This window comes from Acomys minous (genome assembly GCF_964271855.1).
Source record: "Acomys minous genome assembly, chromosome: 12".
NCBI classification, from domain to species: Eukaryota; Metazoa; Chordata; class Mammalia; order Rodentia; family Muridae; genus Acomys; species Acomys minous.
In genome coordinates, this window is record NC_140493.1 from 69,838,592 (window position 1) to 69,860,258 (window position 21,667).

Genomic DNA, 21,667 nt, shown 5'->3' on the forward strand with positions numbered 1-21,667 from the left:
AGTCGTACTGGCTTCAGGGTTTTAAGGATGAAGCATTTTCTTAGTCAAGAAATGTCTGCCTAAATTTTATCAAGGGAAGTTGACTCACACTTTGGGCTAAGACTCAAGCTGCAGGCGAGCAACCTTTCTGTCCTGTGAGAAACTGCCATGTCCAGGCGTGTCTCAAACAACGATATATTGTGATGGATTATTCGGTGTTGCTGGAACTGTGGACATGCTGGTCAAAATATATTGCTCCAGGGTCTGGAGTCACAGGTAACCCTGACCTATGAGGGAGGAGCTGGTGAGTCACAGACCAGACACTTCAGCATGGCCTTCTTCATGAGGCCTGAGGTGAGCCCTAGAATCTGGAGGTCAGTTTTTAGGGTCACCAGTGACAGTGGTGTGTGACTGTGCTGACATCATCTGCTAGGAGAGGAAGTCAGACAAAAGTGGAGGTGGTCCCCGCGCCTGCTCCATCGGTCCCCAGACTCCGCTCGCTGTGTTGTTTGCTTGCTTGGTTTTGCTTTGCTTTGTCCCAAGACACTATCTTAGTCTCGTTTCCTGTTGCTTCAGTGAAGTACCCTGAAAAAACAGCTTAAGGAGAAAGTCTTTGTGGCCCACGGTGCCCGGTTACCCATCCATCGCTGCTCAAAGTCTCCTTTTTGTTCAGCCTAGGGCCCAACCAAAGAAGCAATGCCGCCCACCACATTCAGGGCGGGGCTTCCCATCTCTGTTAACCCCCCAAAGTCTCCCACAGGCCGATGAAGACTTCCTCATTGAGACGCCCTTCCCAGGCGATTCCATGTCCTCCACAATCACGCTACCCAAGCCAGGCAGTGGCTTACGCTTGATAGCACCATGGACCTTTGTCCAACTGCCTTCTCTCAAAAAGCCACGAAGGCCGGGGCGGCCTCCTGTGAGCTCATCCCCACATCCGTGGGCTGTTCTGGGGACAGATGTGGGCAGGAAGTAAAATTGTCTCCCTCCTGCCGCAGGGGCCTTCCTCCTCCCCTATACCATCATGGCCATCTTTGGGGGGATCCCCCTCTTTTACATGGAGCTTGCGCTGGGCCAGTACCACCGAAATGGGTGCATTTCTATATGGAGGAAGATCTGCCCGATCTTCAAAGGTAACTGAAGGGCTGGGGGGTGGGGGCGGGCGTGGGGTGGGGGTGGGGGCGGGGGCAGCGGTGCTGGACAAGGTACTTCCAGAAATGGCTGGGACCTGGGACCTAGTTCTTTAGTATCCTAGGCTTTGTGGGTCTGAGCGACTCTGTGAACGCGGCCTTTCTCACCCGCGGTCCAGGGATTGGCTATGCCATCTGCATCATCGCCTTCTATATCGCCTCCTACTACAACACCATCATAGCCTGGGCGCTTTACTACCTAATCTCCTCCTTCACGGACCGTCTGCCCTGGACCAGCTGCAAGAACTCTTGGAACACCGGCAACTGCACCAACTATTTCTCCCAGGACAACATCACCTGGACGCTCCATTCCACATCGCCTGCCGAGGAGTTTTACTTGTAAGTCCGTGTGAGGGAGGGGGCGGTCTGTTAAGGACAAGGCCACACACGCCTGGGCCTTGGCATCTTAGGGGCCAAAAGCTCTTCAGCCCTCTGTTGGCAGACTTCTTTTAAAGTGTTTCATTGGCGTGTGTTAATTGTACATAGTGAGACTTTCACTCACGGATATGATGCGTTTTGCTTATATCCGCCCCTCTCGCTACTGTCTCCCGCCATCCCCTTACTCTTCCTAAGTAGCTCTCCTTCTATTCTTTTTGATGACACGTGTGTTTAATGAGGGTTGCTTTCAGGAGCATGGACAGCATCCTAGTGCTACACCTCTGAAGAAAGAGCCCCATCGCAGCAAACACTGACTGCCTGGGGCTCTTCAGGGATGGGTGGGGCCTCAGGAGCCTTTCCCCGTCTCCTGGCAGAGTTTTGAGAGGCGAAGCTGTCCAGGAGTGGGGAACAAATGTGAGTGTGGAGACGGCAGCATCGGTTCTGTGCAGGATTTGGAGTTGGGGCACTATCTTGACTGCTCCATAACCTGACCTTCCTTTGTCTCCGTACCCCCATGTGTCAGGCTAAACTGCTCCACCATTTCCACGCTGACCACTACCTTCCCTCCCTAAAGCTATTTCCCTACGTCAAAGCTACCCTTGCTGGCTTCTCCTTCTCCAGTCAGTTTCCATGGAAGCCAAACACTTTATTGCTTCAGTTGTTCAACGTTGTTTCTGATTTGGTGTGCTTTATGTATGTATGTGTGTATGTATGTGTGTGTGTATGTATGTGTGTGTGTATGTGTGTATGTATGTATGTGTGTATGTATGTATGTGTGTATGTATGTATGTGTGTGTGTATGTATGTGTGTATGTATGTATGTGTGTATGCATGTATGTGTGTATGTATGTGTGTATGTATGTATGTGTGTGTGTATGTATGTGTGTATGTATGTATGTGTGTATGCATGTATGTGTGTATATATGATGTATGTATGTGTGTGTATGTCTGTATGTATGCATGTATGTGTGTATATATGATGTATGTATGTGTGTGTGTGTGTCTGTCTGTCTGTGTATATGTATGTATGTATTATTTTTTATTTTGTTTTTGAGACGGTGTTTCTCTATAAAGTCCTAGATGTCCTGGTGGCTTCAAACTCAGAGGTCTGCTGCCTCTGCCTCCCCAGTGCTGCCATTAGAGGCATGTGCTACCACCGCCTGGCTGGTGTGCTAACTTTGTAAGGGGACCTGCCCTTCAGAAGATGCTTGGAGAATGTAGGACTTTTTTTCCCCTTGTGTTAAGGATTCAACTTGGGGTCTTACATGCTATGCAATTGTTTTTTTAGTATGCTATTTCCCCAGCCCAGTAGTATTTTTAATACAGGAATTGTAGGCAATAGTAGCCTATGATACAACGCTAACTTAGAATGAAGAAGGGTTCATTGCCTACCCCAAAATTCCCATGTGCTGGGAAGCTGGCCCTGTCGGTGGAAAGGTTCTGGTTATAGACAGTGGAAGAGGAGAGACAGGTCTGGCTTTGGGCAGAACGCTCCTCCCCGGCTTCCCCAGTGAGTGTGCTGCCTGCGCCTTCAGGATGAGCGAGGCCCATCGCTGGTCCGCTACCCCCTGGAGGTGTCACGTGAGCTCAGGCGACTCTTTCACAGGCCTTCCTTTCTCCCCGTCACTCCAGGCGCCATGTTCTGCAGATCCACCAGTCTGAGGGCCTCCAGGACCTGGGGGCCATCAGCTGGCAGCTGGCTCTCTGCATCATGCTCATCTTCACCATTGTCTACTTCAGCATCTGGAAAGGAGTCAAAACATCTGGCAAGGTGAGGCAGACTCTGCTGCGTGTCCTGCACCTACCTAGGGCCTCACAAAACTCAGGACCATGACCTGGATCGGCTGCTGAGCAGGAGAAAACCAGTTTGCCTCAACACCAAGCACATTCACTCTATGATACTTTCCACATCCCACCTGTTAGACTTCTAGAATTTAACCAATGTCATTTAGATGTAAGTGCATCTAAGAAAAGGAAGGTACAATGCAGCCCCTTTATAATTAAGTTTTAAAATGTATAGGGGCTGGAGAGGTGGCTCAGAGGTGAGGCACTCGCCGCTGAAGCGTGGAGACCAAGTGTGGGTCGCCAGTGCTCATGTAAAAAGCTGAGCGCAGCGGTGCATGAGTGTATGGTTGCAATCCCAGCGCTGGGCGACACGAGGCAGAGATAGGGCCACTCCTGGGCTTGCTGGCCAGTCTGTCTAACTGAATGGGTGAGCTCCAGGTTCAGAGAGAGCTCAAAAAGTCAGGAGACCACCAACTAAGGAAGATCTCAATGTCAACCTCCGGTCCCCACACATATATGCATGCACATATACAGAATATATATATATAATATATTACACACACACACACACACACACACACACACACACACACACATATTTCAAAATTCTTTTAGCCTAGTAGTTTTCTGTAATAAAAGACACTACCAGCACCTGTCTCCCTTCCTCGCTGTCTCTGGGACAGTATGGCGGTAACTTGTGTTTCTGTTCTCCCTCGTTCCAGGTGGTGTGGGTGACAGCGACCTTCCCTTACATTGTCCTTTCTGTCCTGCTGGTGAGGGGGGCCACCCTTCCTGGAGCCTGGAGAGGGGTCATCTTCTACTTGAAGCCCAACTGGCAGAAGCTCTTGGAGACAGGGGTGAGACATTGAGGGGACTAGCCTGCACTCGCCTGCCTTTTGCTAGATAAAGCCAATTTGCTTTCAAATAGGACAGTAGGGTCGACTCAGACCTAATGTGCCAGTGCTAATGATCCTTTCAATGTGAAATACAAGCACCGAGAGCCCAGTCTCTTGAGGTCACTGAACAGGACGATGCTGCTGTGCTTGGTGTTGGCTGGGGTCTCCCCTCACCCCGCACCACCCTCCCCTGCTGTGTTCCAGTCTCCCCTTCCCCCCTGTGTCCTCCCCCTCCCCTTCCCCCCTGCTTTGTTCTGATCCTGTCCTGCCCCTGCACCCTTCTCCGCTGTGTTCCAGGTGTGGGTGGACGCAGCCGCTCAGATCTTCTTCTCTCTCGGCCCGGGCTTTGGGGTTCTCCTGGCTTTTGCTAGCTACAACAAGTTCCACAACAACTGCTACCAGTGAGTACGTGGGGCTGCCGAGCAAAGCCTGGGAATGCAGTGACAGACAGACAGCCCAAGGAAGGAGATGATTGTAAACCCGTCCGGTCCCACAGCATGAGGGCACTGCCCTTCAGGGTTGTCACAAGCCCTTGGCCATTCATCCATATCACAGTGTCCATTCAGGAAATAACTTTACCCAGGCTATTTAGAGCTTCAAGACACTTGTGTTTTGTAATATATATATGTGTGTATATATATGTATATGTATATATGTATATATGTGTGTGTGTGCATATATATATATGAAATTCTTAGTTGCATGGGGTGCAGTCCTATAGTCCCAGCACGTGAGAGGTGGAGACAGAAGGATGAGGAGTTCAAGGCCAGCCTCAACTACATACTGAGTTCAATGTTGACTTGGGCTCCATGAGATCCTGCCTAAAACAAGTAACAAAAACAAACAAGCAAACAAAACAAGGACGTGTTATAGCAAGGCTACAAAAAACTATAGCATACACTAGGCAATGTACTTCTCAATGAAAACGGTAAATCAGGTCTTTATATATGCACAAAAAGTATAATGACCGAACTATTTTAGCTTACAAAAATGGCCAGGATTGCGGAAGAGACATGCTTCAATGGTTTAACAAAACAGTAGCATTGTGCAATGGTGGCCTGAGTGTCATCTTTAGGCAGTAAATCTTCCTGTACAGGTGCCAATGCCTGGCAGCTCGTTTGCACTATCAGAAAAATAACTATGAAATTTATTGACTCTAAAGATGGGGAGGACTTCAAAGCCCCTCCCCACCCCCACCCCCCGAATGTGGCCTTGGGTTGGGATACCAGCTAAATAAAGCCATGTAATGAAGTTTTAAAACTGTTAAGGGTCCTTGGCAGTCTTGTGACTTTATTTAAGGACAGTATTAAAATTTTAATTTCACAACTGTGAAGTCAAAGCCACTTCTTGGAGCCCTCCAGTTTAGGCCCCTCTGCAGGGCAGGCGTCTCCTGGTTGTAGTGGAGAAGTCTCTGCTGTGAAACAGGCTTTTCCCTCCCCCACCGTGCTCTGTAGCTCATACTGGCCTCCAGCTCACAATCCTCCTGCCTCATTCAGTCTTCTGAGGGATAGAATTATGCTACTGTAACTGGTTTGCGACCATGTCTTAGTAACATCCCTGGCCTGCCCTCCCCATTCTGCATGTGGTAGCCACGGTGCTTGGGGTCAGGGCTCTTGGGAGATGTTCAGGTAGACTGGGTTTGGAGGCCTGTCTCAGCCGGAGAGACGCAGGCAGGCGTTTCGTAGACTCTGCACCCCAGAAGCATCTCAGGCAGCCTGGGTTTTCCTCCACTGCAGAGATGCCCTGGTGACCAGTGTGGTGAACTGCCTGACGAGCTTCCTTTCTGGCTTTGTCATCTTCACGGTGCTTGGCTACATGGCTGAGATGAGGAATGAAGACGTGTCGGAGGTGGCCAAGGATGCAGGTGGGAACCAGGCTCTGCCTACAGCATTGAGGTGGCCAAGGATGCAGGTGGGAGCCAGGCTCTGCCTACAGCATGGAGGTGGCCGAGAATGCAGGTGGGACCTAGGCTCTGCCTACAGCATTGAGGTGGCCAAGGATGCAGGTGGGAACCAGGCTCTGCCTACAGCATGGAGGTGGCCGAGGATGCAGGTGGGACCCAGGCTCTGCCTACAGCATCGAGGTAGCCAAGGATGCAAGTGGGACCTGGGCTCTGCCTACAGCATTGAGGTGGCCAAGGATGCAGGTGGGAAGAGGCTCTGCCTACAGCATGGAGGTGGCCAAGGATGCAGGTGGGACCCAGGCTCTGCCTACAGCATCGAGGTAGCCAAGGATGCAAGTGGGACCTGGGCTCTGCCTACAGCATTGAGGTGGCCAAGGATGCAGGTGGGAACCAGGCTTTGCCTACAGCATTGAGGTGGCCAAGGATGCAGGTGGGACCCAGGCTCTGCCTATAGCATCAAGCTGCTTTGAGTCTTTATAATTACCTGGACTTTTCAATGGTGCTTTTAAATCTTCAAAGATTTGAAAGAAACTTAATTTCCTTGGTGATCTCGGCCCACCCATGCATTTAGTTTTCTTGGTGCCCAGTGTTGGGGCCTCCAATACATGATGGGCTTAAATAGATGAGTGGGCTCGGGCACTCGTGGTGGGGCAAGGGCTACTTACTAGTCCTTAGAGCATCCCTCGCAGAGAGACAAGATAGATCCATGTGGCCATCCCGCTGAATGTTGTCATGGGAAATAATGTTACATATTAAACATACTAAACAATGAGACTGAGTAGATGGAGCCCCAAGGCCTTGAGAAATATTTGAATTTTGGCCTGATGCAGTGCCTTGACCAATGACAGCATCCCTAGTTAACCCATGAGGGCGTGAGGACTTGCTTCCCACACTGTCAAAAGGGCGTAAGGCCTGGAGATGTAGGTCAGCAAGAGAGGACTTGGTATGCAGATGCTGGAGTGCTGTCCATAGCACCCCAAATAGGAAAAGAGAGGGCGACCCAAAAACTAGAAGGAGGCCCTTACTACATTTCCTGCTGTTCTGAGCTGATGTCACAAGGTACCTTAGAGATAGCAGAGCTGGCCCTGATGATAAAACAGATTGTCATGTAGTGGAGCCCCTGGGCTTGGGGAGTTGCAGTCTTAAGGCTGTTCTGTCCCTCCGAGGTGAGGGTGTGTGGTTTTCAGGGTGGATAATCATCCTGGCTTTGCAAGATGTCTGGTGTGGTGGTGGGTGAAGCCACATTTGGCACTGACGAGGCCTGGCTCACTGTGGAGGGCTCTGACGAGAACTGTAAACCAGCCCAGATGTGGTGGGCACTAGCTTGGAAGGATGGGTCCCGGCATCCACTCCTCTCTCCCTCTGTTTCAGGCCCCAGCCTCCTTTTCATCACGTACGCAGAGGCTATAGCCAACATGCCAGCATCCACATTCTTTGCCATCATCTTCTTCCTCATGTTAATCACGCTGGGCTTGGACAGCACGGTGAGTGCAGACGGGAAAGGGTCTGGGAGGAAAAGGGAACAGGAAGTGGCTAGACTCACTTCCTCCCACCCAAACCTTCAGATGGTACTGGTTGCTACCTCTGAGTGATTCTCCCTCTTCCCTCCTTCCTCCCCCTCCTCCCTTCCTCTTCCCTCCTTCCTCCCCCTCCTCCCCTCCTCTTCCTCTTCCTAGGTCCCCATTCCGCCCCCCCCCCCCATCCTTCATTGATGGCGCCTTTTGCACTGAGTACATTAGGGAGCTATTAGTGGCATAGTGTAGGAAAAATGCCTGGAACGAAGGGCTCAGAATATATAAATTCTTTGTCATTTGTTTTCTTTCTTAAGGCCTAATGGCACCTAAAGGCTCAGCTCAGAGACTTGTACTATTAGTATGGAGAGGGTATTGGCCTTGAGCTGTCTTTGGGGCAACCAGTCTCCCCGAGACACAAATGCTTCTGTGTGCTGTATTTTCTTGCCCGCATATCCTAAGGGATGGGTTCTGATAACGACCTCAGATGGCAATGTGCTTCTAGCCATGTTCCTGGGCCAGGGAGTGGGCAAACTAGTTGTGATCAGAGAGCCGGTTCACCCAGTCATCTTAACTCTCTTCCTCTTCCGTGTCCTTGAGGCAGGGGCTTGTCCCAACATTCCACTGTGACTGTCTCCTGTTTATTCTTTCAGTTTGCAGGCCTGGAAGGTGTGATTACAGCTGTGCTGGATGAGTTCCCACACATCTGGGCCAAGCGCCGGGAGTGGTTTGTGCTCTTTGTGGTCATTGCCTGCTTCTTGGGATCCCTGGTCACACTGACCTCTGTGAGTAGCAGGGCCTCTGGCGCCACGTGGCCTCCGCTAGGTCTGTCCCTTCCGCCTCCACAGTGCTAAAGCTTCTCACAGGTGGGCGGCTGAAGAAGCAGCTTAGAGTTAGGCTGCTCGCCTAGCAAGCTTGAGGGCCTGGGTTCAATTTTTCAGCATGGAAAAGTTTGCACCAAGGAGAGAAGTTGTTTCTAGCAGCATGTGCTGGGAGAGCTGTGCATTGCAGCAGGGAGGCTTTAGCATTTTACAGCAGGCCTGGTTATACTTGAGGCTGCAGTTAGGATTCGCATTTGCAGCCATTTCAACCTTATGGCTACTTTGCCCTCCAGTCTGGATTTGCGGCTGGTGTCTTATATGTAACGGGTCTTAGTCTCTTTTAGAACTTGCAATGTAATGGAGCCAGACCCTCTCCAGTGAGCTCCCTCCCTCCTCCCTCCCTGTCTCTTCATTTAGTATCCAAGTCAAACGCAGTTAAAGTGGACATCAGAAAGTGTGACCTCCTGGGCTTGTGGTCACCTGGCTCAAGCCATATTTTACTGATAGGCCTCTTCAAGCCATGGCCTCGATGACTCCAGGGCCGGGGAGGGACTGCATAGGCCTGAGGGGTCAGCAGAGAGAAAGAGAGGCACAGAGCTGTGTCACTTGGGTGTCGGATGCCACACGGGTCACTCCAGATTCAGTTGCCCTTCCCCCCCATTTTAGTGGCTGTGGGCTCAAGGTCTCAGCACCATTAAAAACCAACACCTGTGCTCCACGGGGTAAGGTGTGAGATGGGCGTCAGACACATTCAAAGGCCACATGCCACCAGACAGGCCCTGGGGTGCTTAGACTGGGTCCAGAGCGAGAATTGCCCCGTATCACCCTATGTTCAGAAGCGCCCGCAGGCCTTTGTCAGGAGGAGCGCTTGTGCCTCAGAAGACCGCTAACCCCATCTGTTGGCCTTGTTCCCAGGGAGGGGCGTATGTGGTGACGCTGCTGGAGGAGTACGCCACAGGGCCCGCCGTGCTCACCGTGGCTCTCATAGAAGCCATTGCTGTGTCTTGGTTCTATGGTAAGGAGTTCCGTCTTTCAACCTTCCCCTCCATCTGCGCAGACGTAGGCACTAATTTCATCAGAGGAGAAGAGGAAGAGGCAGTTGACTCAGTGAGACCTCCTGACAGGGTCTGTAAGATGATCTCAGCTGAGGGCCTTCTACAGCCGTACACCACCACTTCCCCTGCACTGTACCACTGACGCCTTGCCCTTGTGGGAGAGCGCTGTTCACACCCTGATATTTATTTATTTTGGTTTTTTCAAGACAGGGTTTCTCTGTGTAGCAGCTCTGCCTGACCTGGAACTCACTCTGTAGACCAGGCTGGCCTCAAACTTACGGAGATCCTCCTGCCTCTGCCTCCCAAGTGCTGGGATTAAAGGCGTGCGCCACCACCGCCCAGCCATACCCTGATTTTTATTTTTTAATCTTTACCTAGAGGAGACAGGCTAAAGTCAGCCGGTTCACCCACAGTGGTGGCTTGAGGCCTGATGTACAGTGCACTACTGTGAGAGCAGCCAAGATTTACGTTTCTCACGTGAGACCCCTCCTTTTCAGAGCACCAAGATAGAGTTTAGGGCCCTGTATACTACGAGGCAAGAATGTTCCTGCTTTTCTCTGCGTTGGGGAATCCCCAGGCCCCTCCCTCTTGTCCTGGGATGGACTTTGACAGGGGTGTGAGGAGGTACAGGAAGTGAGCTGAGACTGGCAGAGGTTCCACAGGCCCTGAAGGGGGTGGTGGAGGGCACAGGCAACTCACGTGAATACAAGTTCTGAGACGTGTCTGTATGGTCAAGAAGCAAACAGCCCATTTTAGAACTGCATTTGCAGGGCAGGGCTGTGGTGGCGCATGCCTTTAATCCCAGCACTCGGGAGGTAGAGGCAGGCGGATCTCTGTGAGTTCGAGGCCAGCCTGGTCTACAAAGTGAGTCCAGGACAGCCAAGGCTACACAGAGAAACCCTGTCTCAAAAAAAAAAAAAAAAAAAGAAAGAAAGAAAAGAAAAGAAAAGAAATGCATTTGCTTTCCAATCTCTATGATCAACTGCTTCACCATGGTCATCACTATGCACACCTCAAAGAAAGAGGGGGGCGCATGTGAACTGAGGATTTTAATTGTATGCGGGTGTGAGTGTAGCCTGCAGAGGCCAGAGGAGACTAGTGGATGTCCAAAGCCGGACGTGGAGGAGGTTGTGAGTTGCTTGTTGTGGGTTCTGGAAACTGAATTCAGGACCCCCACACACACAATTTTTTTTTAAAAGACATAATCATTACTTTCCCAGCAATTCATAAGGCAGAGCTCACAGTCCCTGTGGGCCTGCTGAGGAACCACAGACCTCTGGGGGAACCAGCTGGAAACGATTTCACTTCTCCCGTCTTCACCTGCCAGCGGGCGGTCTCACGCTAGTGCCAGCGATCACTTGCAGAGGAGCCTGGATCTTGGCCTAGCGTACGGATGAGCAATACTGTGGTTAAAGATTTGCCATGAAAGGGCTGGGAGAGACGGCTCGGTGGTTAAAAGCCCTGGCTGATCTTGCAGAGGACCTGGGTTTGGTTCCCAACAGATAGCTGGGACTCGACACCTCCTTCTGTATGTAAAACACTCAAACACATAAAATAAATCTTTAGGGGCTGGAGAGATGGCTCAAAGGTTAAGAGCACTGTCTGCTCTTCCACAGGTCCTGAGTTCAATTCCCAGCAACCACATGGTGGCTCCCAACCATCTATAATGTGATCTCATGCCCTCTTCTGGCAGGCAGGTGTATGTGCAGGCAACACATTGTACACATAATAAATAAATCTTTAAAAAAATAAAATAAAATAAATCTTTAACAACAACAAAAAAAACTTGAAAATTGCCAGTGGGTAGTCCTGGTTGGCTTCTGCCCGGCAGGCTCACACTTTCTCCCTATAGTAGCACTGCAATTAAATCCAGGCTGAGAAGAGCAGTGTGGGCACCAATGGAGGGCTTGAGGTCCCTAGAGATGTTTATCTACCTTCCTGCTCTGCGTAGAGAGTTTCGAGCTGCCCCATCCCCGGAGCCCTTCACGTGGAGAAGTACCAGAGCGACTCCACCGGCCAGGGAGGAGCCCAACTCCCGCTCTTACCATCATCAGTGCTGACCCCGTGCCCCTGCCTCCGGGAGACCCAGGACAGAAGTCCATGTTCTCTCAGTCCAATTCTCCTTTGGTATATTCCAGGGATCACTCAGTTCTGCAGTGACGTGAAAGAAATGCTCGGCTTCAGCCCGGGATGGTTCTGGAGGGTCTGCTGGGTGGCCATCAGCCCCCTGTTTCTCCTGGTGAGTTGTTGCTCTGCGTTGTTGTCCCAGATGCTAGTGATGAAGGCGTGCTGGCCGAGGGTGTGCATCTCAGAGTTTCATAACGCCAGCACTAGTGCGTAGACAAAAATCACACCAGGAGACAAAAATAGCCTTTTTTTGTTTTGTTTTGTTTTGTTTGAGACAGGGTTTCTCTGTGTAGCCTTGGCTGTCCTGGACTCGCTTTGTAGACCAGGCTGGCCTCGAACTCACAGCAATCCACCTGCCTCTGCCTCTCAAGTGCTGGGATCACAGGCACAAGCCGCCGCACCTGGCCCGATGTTTCTGAGGAACATGCAAGGAAACTGGGGCTTAGTGTCACTAAAATTATGTGACAAAAAAAACTATTTAAGACCAAGGAGTTTATTGCTCAGGAAGGCCCTGAGAAGGGTCCTAGGGATTTCATGCTGAACAATTTTACATGCACCTTGAAGGTTCCTAAATTTACAGCCAAGTCAAAAGCAGAATTCAATTATTGTCAAAGGACCTGGACAAGAAAGTTGAGTGCTAACTGGGAAGGTGGTGGGTGGCACACACCCTTAATCCCAGCACTCAGGAGGCAGAGGCAGGCGGGTCTCTTGAGTTCAGGGCCAGCCTGGTCTACACAGCAAGTTCTTTTTTTTTTTTTAAGATTTATTTATTTATTTATTAAGTATACAGTGTTTTGCCTGCATTTACACCAGAATAGGGAACCAGATCTCATTATAGATGGTTGTGAGCCACCATGTGGTTGCTGGGAATTGAACTCAGGACCTCTGGAAGAGCAGACAGTGCTCTTAACTACAGAGCAAGTTCTAGGAAGCCAGGGCTACACCGAGAAACCCTATCTAGGAAAAACTAAAAAGAAAAGGAAATTGAGTGCTAAGGGTTGCTCAAGAAGTGTCCACGGAGTGGTACTTCTGAACCCTGCCCTCCCTGTCCCCAAGCATCTGCCTATGGCCCAAAGATGGGCAGCCTCTCAAGTGCTTGCTGAGGCAGCCTGGGATAGACCAAAGCTGTGTGCACTAACAGGGACCATCTCTCAGTTGCTTTTCCATTTATACGTAACTTTACCGGGAGGGGCCATTTTTTGACCCCTTAAATCCAACTCAGGATAGATACCTTGTGATACAATACTTAACAATTAAAATGTTATTTATATGGATAGTCTGTATTATCAAACACTGGAACTGATCCCTGAACCTGTGTGAATTCCTCCATCCGCCTTACCCTAATCTGGCCCCTTCGGGTCCTGTCTCTAACAGATTATACTAAAATATTCCTGCTTCCTCTTACATACCGTGCCGAGGTGTGTGCCTTGTATGGTCGCTGAGGCCTTGGGCTTTTTTATTTCTGGAAACTCATGGTTAGTGCCTTTTCTTACCTAGCAATGCCCACGGAGAGGCTGGTGCAGGGGCATTCCTCATGACCGCGTGAATGTTCACTGTACTTCAGCCCTTCAGGGGCAAGTGCTTTCGTGTCCAATTGAGAGGAGGCAGAGCTGCCTTCCAGGCCTATACTTAATTAACAGGTCCCTGCTCTGAGCTCTGTAGGGATGCTTTAGGTAAGCAAGAAACTCACTAAAAACATTCTTTTTCACTGAAGATAAATTACAAAAAAAAAAAAAAAAAAAAAAAAAAGAGGAAAAAGAAAGAAAAGAAAGGCTGGGGGCTGGAGAGAGGCCAACTCTTTCAAAAGACCCGGGTTCAGTTCCCAGCACCCACATGGCAGCTCATAACTCTCTGTAACTCCAGTTCCAGGGGGTCTGACACCCTCACACAGACATACATGCAAGCAAAACACCCATGCACATAAAAATAAATAAATCATTGGGAAAAAATAGTGTGCGCGAAGAGAGAGGGAGGCAGGATTCAGTTAGGAAGCCACTGAATAGAAGAGCTTTGGCCAGCCGGGTGGGCGGTGGTGGCGCACACCTTTAATCCCAGCACTCGGGAGGTAGAGGCAGGCGGACCTCTGTGAGTTCAAGGCCAGCCTGGTCTACAGAGTGAGTTCCAGGACAGCCAGCGCTGTTATACAGAGAGACTCTGTCTTGAAAAACAAAACAAAAAGCTTGGTTCCTGGTTCCCTTCCTCAGCAGGCAGGTCTGGGGCTGAGGCACCCTGTGCTGGGAGAATGGTTTGCAGCCAATGGGGCCCCGGTGTTGAAGCCCTCGTCCTGGACACAGGCTGACACTGCTGGGGCGAGGGGGTGTGTGCTGAGCAGTTTCTCGCTTTATTACCTGAAGACAAAGGAAAATGAGGTAGAAACAGATGTTTAACCACACAAATAATTTACATTAGTGTCTTCATGACCAGAAAACTCTAAAATAAAATTACATTAAGAGCAGTAATGGCTTCAGCACAGCGGTTCCTAGGCAAAAACCCGACTTTGGCGCTCACTCTGGAAGCGCCTGAAAATAGGAAAATGGTGCATTGGGTGTTAAGAGATTTGAATTTTTTATCAAAAATTTCAAGTGAAAATGTGTTAAGCTGCTTTTCTCCACTATTCCTTTCAGAGAGGCCCCTCTCACCTCAGCCAGCCAGTAAATGCAGGGGTGCAGGGGTGCAGGGGTGCAGGGACACAGTAACCAAGCAGAGATTAAACAGAGGCTGCCCAAGTCATCTGTCTGCTGTCCAGTCCCAGTCTCTTTTTGCCAGAGGGAAATGCCATCTCTCCCTGACTTTTAGGGTATTTGTAGGGTTGCTGTAATTCCTCCCAATGTGAGGGATAGTGAAGAAACCCAAAGAAGAGCACCCATTTTGTTGTTGTTGTTGATTTTTGTTCGTGGTGTTTTGTTTTTAGTTGGTACACAGTTGGTAATAGTGGGACTCAAGAGTTCTACCTAGAGCCAGGCGTGGTGGCGCACGCCTTTAGTCCCAGCACTCAGGAGGCAGAGGCAGGTGGATCTCTGTGAGTTCAAGTCCAGCATGACCTACAAAGTAAATCCGTAAAAAAGAGTTCTAGGGTCTACTAGGTTCTTAGATTGGTCTTTGTGGTCTCAATCTGCATGGATAATCTGAAAATTTTCAATGTCTCTTGGAATTTCTTAGTTCATCATTTGCAGCTTTTTGATGACTCCACCCCAACTACGGCTTTTCCAATACAATTATCCGCACTGGAGTACCATCTTGGGATACTGCATAGGAACATCATCCGTCATCTGTATCCCTGTGTGTATCATCTACCGGCTCATCAGCACTCCAGGGACACTTAAGGAGGTATGTGCCAGCTGACGTGTGCCTGTGTGTGTGTGTGTATGTGTGTGTGTGTGTGTGTGTGTGTGTGTGTGAGTGTGTGTGTGTGTTTAGTAGGACAATTGGGGAGAAAATAATTCTCTTGTTATGTTTTAATCTAAAGATATAAGCATTCATAAAATTCACCATAAGGCTCTTTGTTTTATATATTCATAATAGAGTTTCGTCTAGCTTGTTGAAGGTAGAGGCAGTTAGTGGCCGCCTTTATTCACCACAAGGCAACTCACAAACAGTGACAATAGTGGCCTGAGCCACATGTAGCACAGTACTGAGGAGGTAAAGGTTTTCTGCTATGGTATGGTTTGGGGACCAGCCTGGGTTGTATGAGACCCTGTCCCAAAGTCGCTGGGTGCCCTGCAGTGTTCCGCTTGGGCTGGGAACCACTTCACCTGCTGCTCGCCTGGGCACAGACCAAATACCTGTAACATCTTGGGCACAGATAACGGAAGGCTATGGTTTGAAAGAGCCATGGTCGTTTTTCTTTCTTTTTATTTTTTTATCTTCTTCTTTTTTTTTTTTTTTTAGACAGAACTCACAACAAAGTTGGTGCGGTTTCTCCATTTTAAGGTGACCATCAGCTAGTAAACTGACAACAAAGTTGATGCAGTGTCTCCCTTCTGAGGTGACCATCAGCTAGTATAGAAATTGGTGTTAAAGGTCAGGGACAGGGGCTGGAGAGATGGCTCAGAGGTTAAGAGCACTGGCTGCCCTTCCAAAGGTCCTGAGTTCAATTCCCAGCTACCACATGGTACCTTACAGCCATCTACAATGAGATCTGAGACCTGGTGCCCTCTTCTGGCATGCAGGCAGAATAATAAATAAATAAGTCTTAAAAAAAAAAAAAAGGTCAGGGACAGAACAGCATCCCTTTTCGTGCCATGCTGCCAGAGTTAGTGGTTGGCTGGCTGATGGTCCCACTACGAGGATTCATGACAGTGTCATTTCACATCCACAGAATTGAAATGTTTTGTTTTTGCTGTTTGTTTGTTTGTTTGTTTGAGACAGGGTTTCTCTGTGTAGCCTTGGCTGTCCTGGCTTTGTAGACCAGGCTAGCCTCCCGAGCATTGGGATCACAGGCATGAGCAACCACATCTGGCCACATGGAAGTGGTTGAAATGTTATTTGTTCAGTTGTGTTTCTGCCACAGTAGTGAGTATTTATTACACCAGGTAATGCATATCCCACCAGGAGAGCCTCGAGTCCATCGTCGCTGTGTTTGCAGGCAGGGGCAGCACTCAGAGGTGAAGGGTAGCACCAGGGGGAAAGCCAGGAGGCTTCTGGGAACCGAGGTGGACTAGACTATGGGCTTAATAAGCACAGTTTATATATTGGATTCACCATTACACTAGCACGCTCACACTTCAGAGGAGAACACGAGGCACACTCACATCTCTTTCTCTGAGCAGGAAAACTAAACTCAAGGTGAAGAAAACTCAGCTCTGGCACATTTCCGTGATCAAGCCAACCTTATCACAACCTTCCTCCAAGGAGGACCGGGCAGTTGCTTTACTGTGATACATTCTCAGACCCAGTGTCACTGATTTCATCCCTCCAGGCTAGGCTTTAATGGTGGTTGAGAAGATCCATGACCTCTGTCGCTTCAAACCCCGGGGTTGGGGGGGCGGGGGCGCAGGGACAGAGATGGGAACGCTAGGTTAACAAAGGTCAGCCTTATGTTACAGGCTGCGCCTCAAATCCTAGTTGTCGCTCTTGCAAATTTCAGTCAGTCACAGGGAAATGACACCCAGAAGAATGTAAGGAACCGAGCTCAGACCCATTGGCAGTAGAGGAGAGACAGCAGGCGTCTTCCCCGTAGACCACCCATGGGAGGCGGTGGGTCTCCAGGAAGCAGCGAGAAGGCCCTGCTCTGCTAAGGAAAACACTCACCTCTGCATTGGTCTCCCCGTTGGTGAAATGTGCTCATTGGATGACAGCAGGTTCAAGCAGTGGTCACTCCACAGGGGCAGCGACAGTGATACTGCTGGGTAGAAAACTCGAGAACGCTGGGTTAAGGAAAATCCAGCACCCTTCCCCTCTTCCTCCTCACTCACTCTGTAGACCAGGCTGGCCTTGAACTCACAGAGATCTGCCTGCCTTTGCCTTTGCCTCCTGAGTGCTGGGACTAAAGGTGTGCGCCACCATACCCGGCCGAACACTCGTCTTTTCCTAAGCCTTCTGAGAGAAGTCTTTACTGTTTCTGTGTGTACTTAATCAATGCAAGTGGCAATACATGCCATTTTTTGCAAGTACCCCTGGGAGAATAGAAATTTTTTGGGGGGGGTGGGGAGAGCAAATTTTGATCCTAAAACCAAAAATCTCCCTATGTTGCCCAGACCAGCCTTAAACTTGCTGCAATTCTCTCGCCTTCCTACTGCTGGCATTACAAGGTATGGTGACACCGTACCTACCTCACTAGGAGCTTTACGGTAACTTCTTGTTAATTACCAGATTTGACACTCAGAAGCATTCTAAGAGGAAGGGAGCTTCCATATCAGAGCTTTGTTTGGTTTAAAAAATAATAATAAAAGACGAAAAGAAAGGTAAATTTAAGAGAAAAGTAAACGTCTGAACTCTGGTGGGTACTGGCCATATCTAGATTTTCCTGGATTAATAATGAAATTAGATCCTGATAAACCCATCATGAATTGAAAATATTAAGTAAAAAGATACCATTCCCACAAATATGCCTAACCTCCTGAACGTTATAGCCTGGTAACACAGTGCAGGGCCGTTATTCCCATGGCCACTTGGCTGGCCGGGAGCTGTGGCTTGCTGCCGCTACTGAGCCCCAGTAGAAGGCAATAGCTCTAGTATAGGGAAAGGTGATTATCCAGAACAGAGTCTCCACTGAACGGATATCGCTTGCATCATCATAAAGGAAAAGCAGGTCATAGTAACCCACTGCAAGCTGGGGACCACTTGCATAAATCTGGAGAGCATAGAAGAAGCTCTATTTACTGGTTTAATTTGGGAAGGCATCATGCACTAGCTGCCTAGAAGTCTCAAGGTTGGGGTCATTTGCTGACTAAAGCCCTCACTGCAGAAGGCCTTAACGATCCACACAAAGATAATGGGAGATGGTCTCCAATGAGCACATCCTTCTGAAATTGTCAGTAATGTTTCATTCTTAGACCCGCTGAGTACCCTCTTGCAGAAGGCCATGGGTTAGCAAAGTCTGAGATCAATAGTAGTCTAGTGGGCTTGTCAAAATGGCTCAGCAGGCAAAGGCTCTTACCGCCAAGCTAGACAAGTTGAGTTAAATTGTTGGAGCTTACGCAGTAGAAAACGGACTCCTGAAAGTCATCTTCCAATCTCCACATAAGCACTGGCACACATGCACCTACACATACATACATACAAAATTAAATAATTAAGATCTAAACCTGGGACTAGAGAGATAGCTCAGCACTGGCTGCTCTTCCAGAAGACCCAGGTTCGATTCCCAGGACCCACGTGGCAGCTCACAACTGTCTATAACTCCTGTTCCGGAGGACCCACCTCCCTCACACATGCAGGACACACACCAATGCACATAAAATAAAATAACTCGGGAATCGGTAGCCAAAAGGGCAGCAGTACATATAAAAAGGGGGTGAGGTGTAAAGGCCAAACCCTTTGGCCCCACCCCACTCCCCCAGCCCCCACCCACCCACCCCCATCCTAGACAAGGTCTCTCTGTGTAGCCTTGGCTGTCCTGGACTCACTTTGTAGACCAGGCTGGCCTCAAACTCACAGCGATCCACCTGCCTCTGCCTCCCAAGTACTGGGATTAAAGGCGTGCGCCACCACGCCTGTCACTAACACATTTCTTTATAATGTTATTTACAGAGCTTGCCTCTCCTACACACTTGGGTGAGCTCTTTTCTGGGCATCATAACTCCACAGGCTAATTCCCATCACAAGACACGTTTTTAACCTAATTAATGCTAGTTTACAGCGTGGTGAGAGATGGCTCTCAGTGGCTCGTGGCACCAGGGCCGAGAGTGGGGAGGATTGAAGTCTGGTCTGTCCGCTCCCCAGCTCACTGTGGCTCTGGGAGGCCTGGTGTGTTTAAGGTTCCGCTGAAGGATTCTTTCCTGGCGTTGGTGTCATAATGATGCTCTTCCTGTATCAGGTGCCTCCAGTTCTCCACTCTGCCATTTTTATCCTTATTAGAAGATAAGTTGGGGGCTCTTTTTTTTTTAAAGGCCAATGGGGCCAATTCCAACTTATTATGACATGTCATTAAAATACTACTCAGTGTTTTAATATTAACGTTGAGGTATCTTTTCAAACAAGACTTCATAACAGTGCGTTTTCTTCCCAACAGCGCATTATTAAAAGTATCACTCCTGAAACACCAACGGAAATTCCCTGTGGGGACATCCGCTTGAATGCCGTGTAGCACACCAGTGAGAGGAGCCGGCTTCCCAGCCGCCTCCTTCAGCTCTGAAAAGCCCCACGTCAACGTCTCCCCTCTAAGTCAAGCCTGATGGTGATGATACAAGGTCTTTCTTCGTGGAGACCCCGTCCTAAAGACTATGGTGCCCCAGACTTTCCTGGATTCCAGCCACTTCTTCCCATGAAATTTCTTGGACATACTGCCACGTTCGATGGCGACACAGCTGCACTGGCCTCTTTTGGATGTGTGGAGGAGGAGGAAGAGGAGGAAGAGGAGGAGGAGGAGGAAAACCGCCCAGTCATTAGTTAGCTTTAGGTTTAGAATGAAGTCTGTGAAAGTCTGTTTTTTTTTTTTTTTTAAATCTCACATTGCTTCTAAAGCCTTCATTGTTCATGAGTGCATAAACCACCTAAGGGAAAACAAAGATGTCTTGCTAGCCATATATTTTCTCAGTAGCATAGAATTCTATAGCTGGAATCTACTAGAACCCCTCTAGGCTACGTACTGCTGTAAAGTTAGGAAAGGAAAGATGTAAAGGCGCTAAGCTGAAAAATGACGCGTGTGTGTGTGTGAGCTTTTGTGTCTGTGTGCTGTGTCTGTGCTCTTACTCCCGAGACTCCGGGTCCCTTACAAACGTATATAAACTAAACGGCCTCTAATTTTTCTTACATTAAACAAATTCTACCTACTGCACCGCGTACATGTTGTTACAAGTATATTTTGCTCCCATCTCCTTTTCCAGGGACAAGCTGATGTTTGACACTCACCCGCACCCCCTTTCTTCTCCACTGTCTCCCCCTTCCCTGTTCAGCATTCAGGATAAAGTTCTGTGGGCAAACCTGGGCTGCTCTACTAGTCGCTGTGGTGGCTGCTTTCCAGATGGCTGTGGATAGCTGGTGAAAGCTCTGCTCCAAGTGGCGGAGGGGTTTGACCGGTCAGGTTATTTGTCCTGTGGAGACAGGGCAAACTCAGCTTCTACTTAGCTCTGGAATGCCCAGGTCTAGTCCTGGGAGCTAAAGGCAGGGCTTCTCCGCCTAGTGTCAGCTGTACAATTGGAGTTAGCATGAAATGACCCCATTTTCACCTTGACCCCACTCTGACCCTTCCTGGTGGTCATAATCATGAATTCGAGGATAATTTCCAAGTCCGAATATAAGGCTGGTTGTCAAGTGAATGACATTTCATTCATGTAAACTTAGGACTGATGAAGTAAATTTGGACTTTGATGGCTTACGGTTTGGATGAATGGGTGGAGATTTCTTCATTAAATCTTTATTAAAATCTTTAAGGAAACAAGTGATAAAAATCAATTACTTGACACTATATAATTTTGAGTTTTCCACATGAAATTTAAAGAAATGTCATAAAATGTAAGTCCAAGCTTGGGAGGGTTGTGGCTCTCATGGCAGCTCAGGCTACACAGTGAGACGTTGCCTCGGAGGGAGAGGGAGGAGCCGCAGCGAAAGGCTCATGTTTATCCTATTATAGATAGTTCTCCCTTGGCTTTATTTTCTCAACAATCTCCTCCTTGAACGACTTCTGCTAGTCTCTGTGCCTCTTACTCTTCATAATTCTTTGATTTGTTCATTTGTGGGTTTTTCCCCCCCTAACAAGCTTCCCAAAATGTTAGGGGGAAAAGGATTGAAACCCTCTTCCCTGACCCCGGCTTTCACCATCTCTCACCTCACCCCTGGCCACTGAGACAGGGTCTCTCTGTGTAGCCTTGGCTGTCCCGGACTTGCTTTGTAGACCAGGCTGGCTTCGAACTCACAGCGATCCACCTGCCTCTGCCTCCCGAGTGCTGGGATTAAAGGCGTGCGCCACCACGCCCAGCTACTTTCATCATCATAACCTCTCAGTCTGGCTTTGCTGCCTTCTACTCATTCTTTTTACTTTTTGTTTGTTTTGGGTTTTTGAGATAGGGTTTCTCTGTGTAGCCCTGGCGGTCCTGGAACTCATTTTGTAGACCAGGCTGGCCTCGAGCTTGCAGAGATCTGCCTGCCTCTGCCTCCCGAGTGCTGGGATGACAGGTGTTTGTCACATGCAGCAATCATTGACGATGTTATTTTCCACTTACCTACCACCTAAACTGAAAACCCTGTAGCAGAGTTAGAAATAGAGAAACAGTTAGCCTTACGTCCTCTTTCGGAAGTGGTGTCCGTCACTGTGTTCAGCTCTCCCTGTCCCGGAACATTTCCTCCTCCCGCCTGCTTCTCAGTCTTCCAGACTGGAGCTCGCCTTGCCCAGGTGCCAGGGCGCTGCCACACAGTGGACAACA

General features: G+C 49.2%; 1 protein-coding gene and 1 long non-coding RNA gene across 2 annotated transcripts in view; one reads left to right on the forward strand and one right to left on the reverse strand.

The window, feature by feature from the left end:
- Window positions 1-20,080, forward strand: part of SLC6A4 (solute carrier family 6 member 4) — a 28,192-nt gene extending 8,112 nt beyond the window's left edge. The window contains exons 3-14 of the mRNA XM_084802793.1: window positions 978-1,112; window positions 1,289-1,508; window positions 3,180-3,318; window positions 4,055-4,189; window positions 4,526-4,629; window positions 5,965-6,092; window positions 7,503-7,615; window positions 8,296-8,427; window positions 9,379-9,478; window positions 11,657-11,757; window positions 14,805-14,972; window positions 19,318-20,080. Coding sequence (XP_084658919.1) covers window positions 978-1,112; window positions 1,289-1,508; window positions 3,180-3,318; window positions 4,055-4,189; window positions 4,526-4,629; window positions 5,965-6,092; window positions 7,503-7,615; window positions 8,296-8,427; window positions 9,379-9,478; window positions 11,657-11,757; window positions 14,805-14,972; window positions 19,318-19,392 — 1,550 coding nt within the window. The 3' untranslated portion in view covers window positions 19,393-20,080. The remainder of the gene's footprint in view (window positions 1-977; window positions 1,113-1,288; window positions 1,509-3,179; window positions 3,319-4,054; window positions 4,190-4,525; window positions 4,630-5,964; window positions 6,093-7,502; window positions 7,616-8,295; window positions 8,428-9,378; window positions 9,479-11,656; window positions 11,758-14,804; window positions 14,973-19,317) is intronic.
- Window positions 9,437-11,674, reverse strand: LOC311609646. Its single transcript, XR_014783457.1, has 3 exons — window positions 11,564-11,674; window positions 10,839-10,900; window positions 9,437-9,529 (listed from the first exon to the last, which is right to left on the reverse strand). It is a non-coding gene; the product is annotated as an uncharacterized lncRNA (long non-coding RNA).
- Window positions 20,081-21,667: the final 1,587 nt, after the last annotated feature.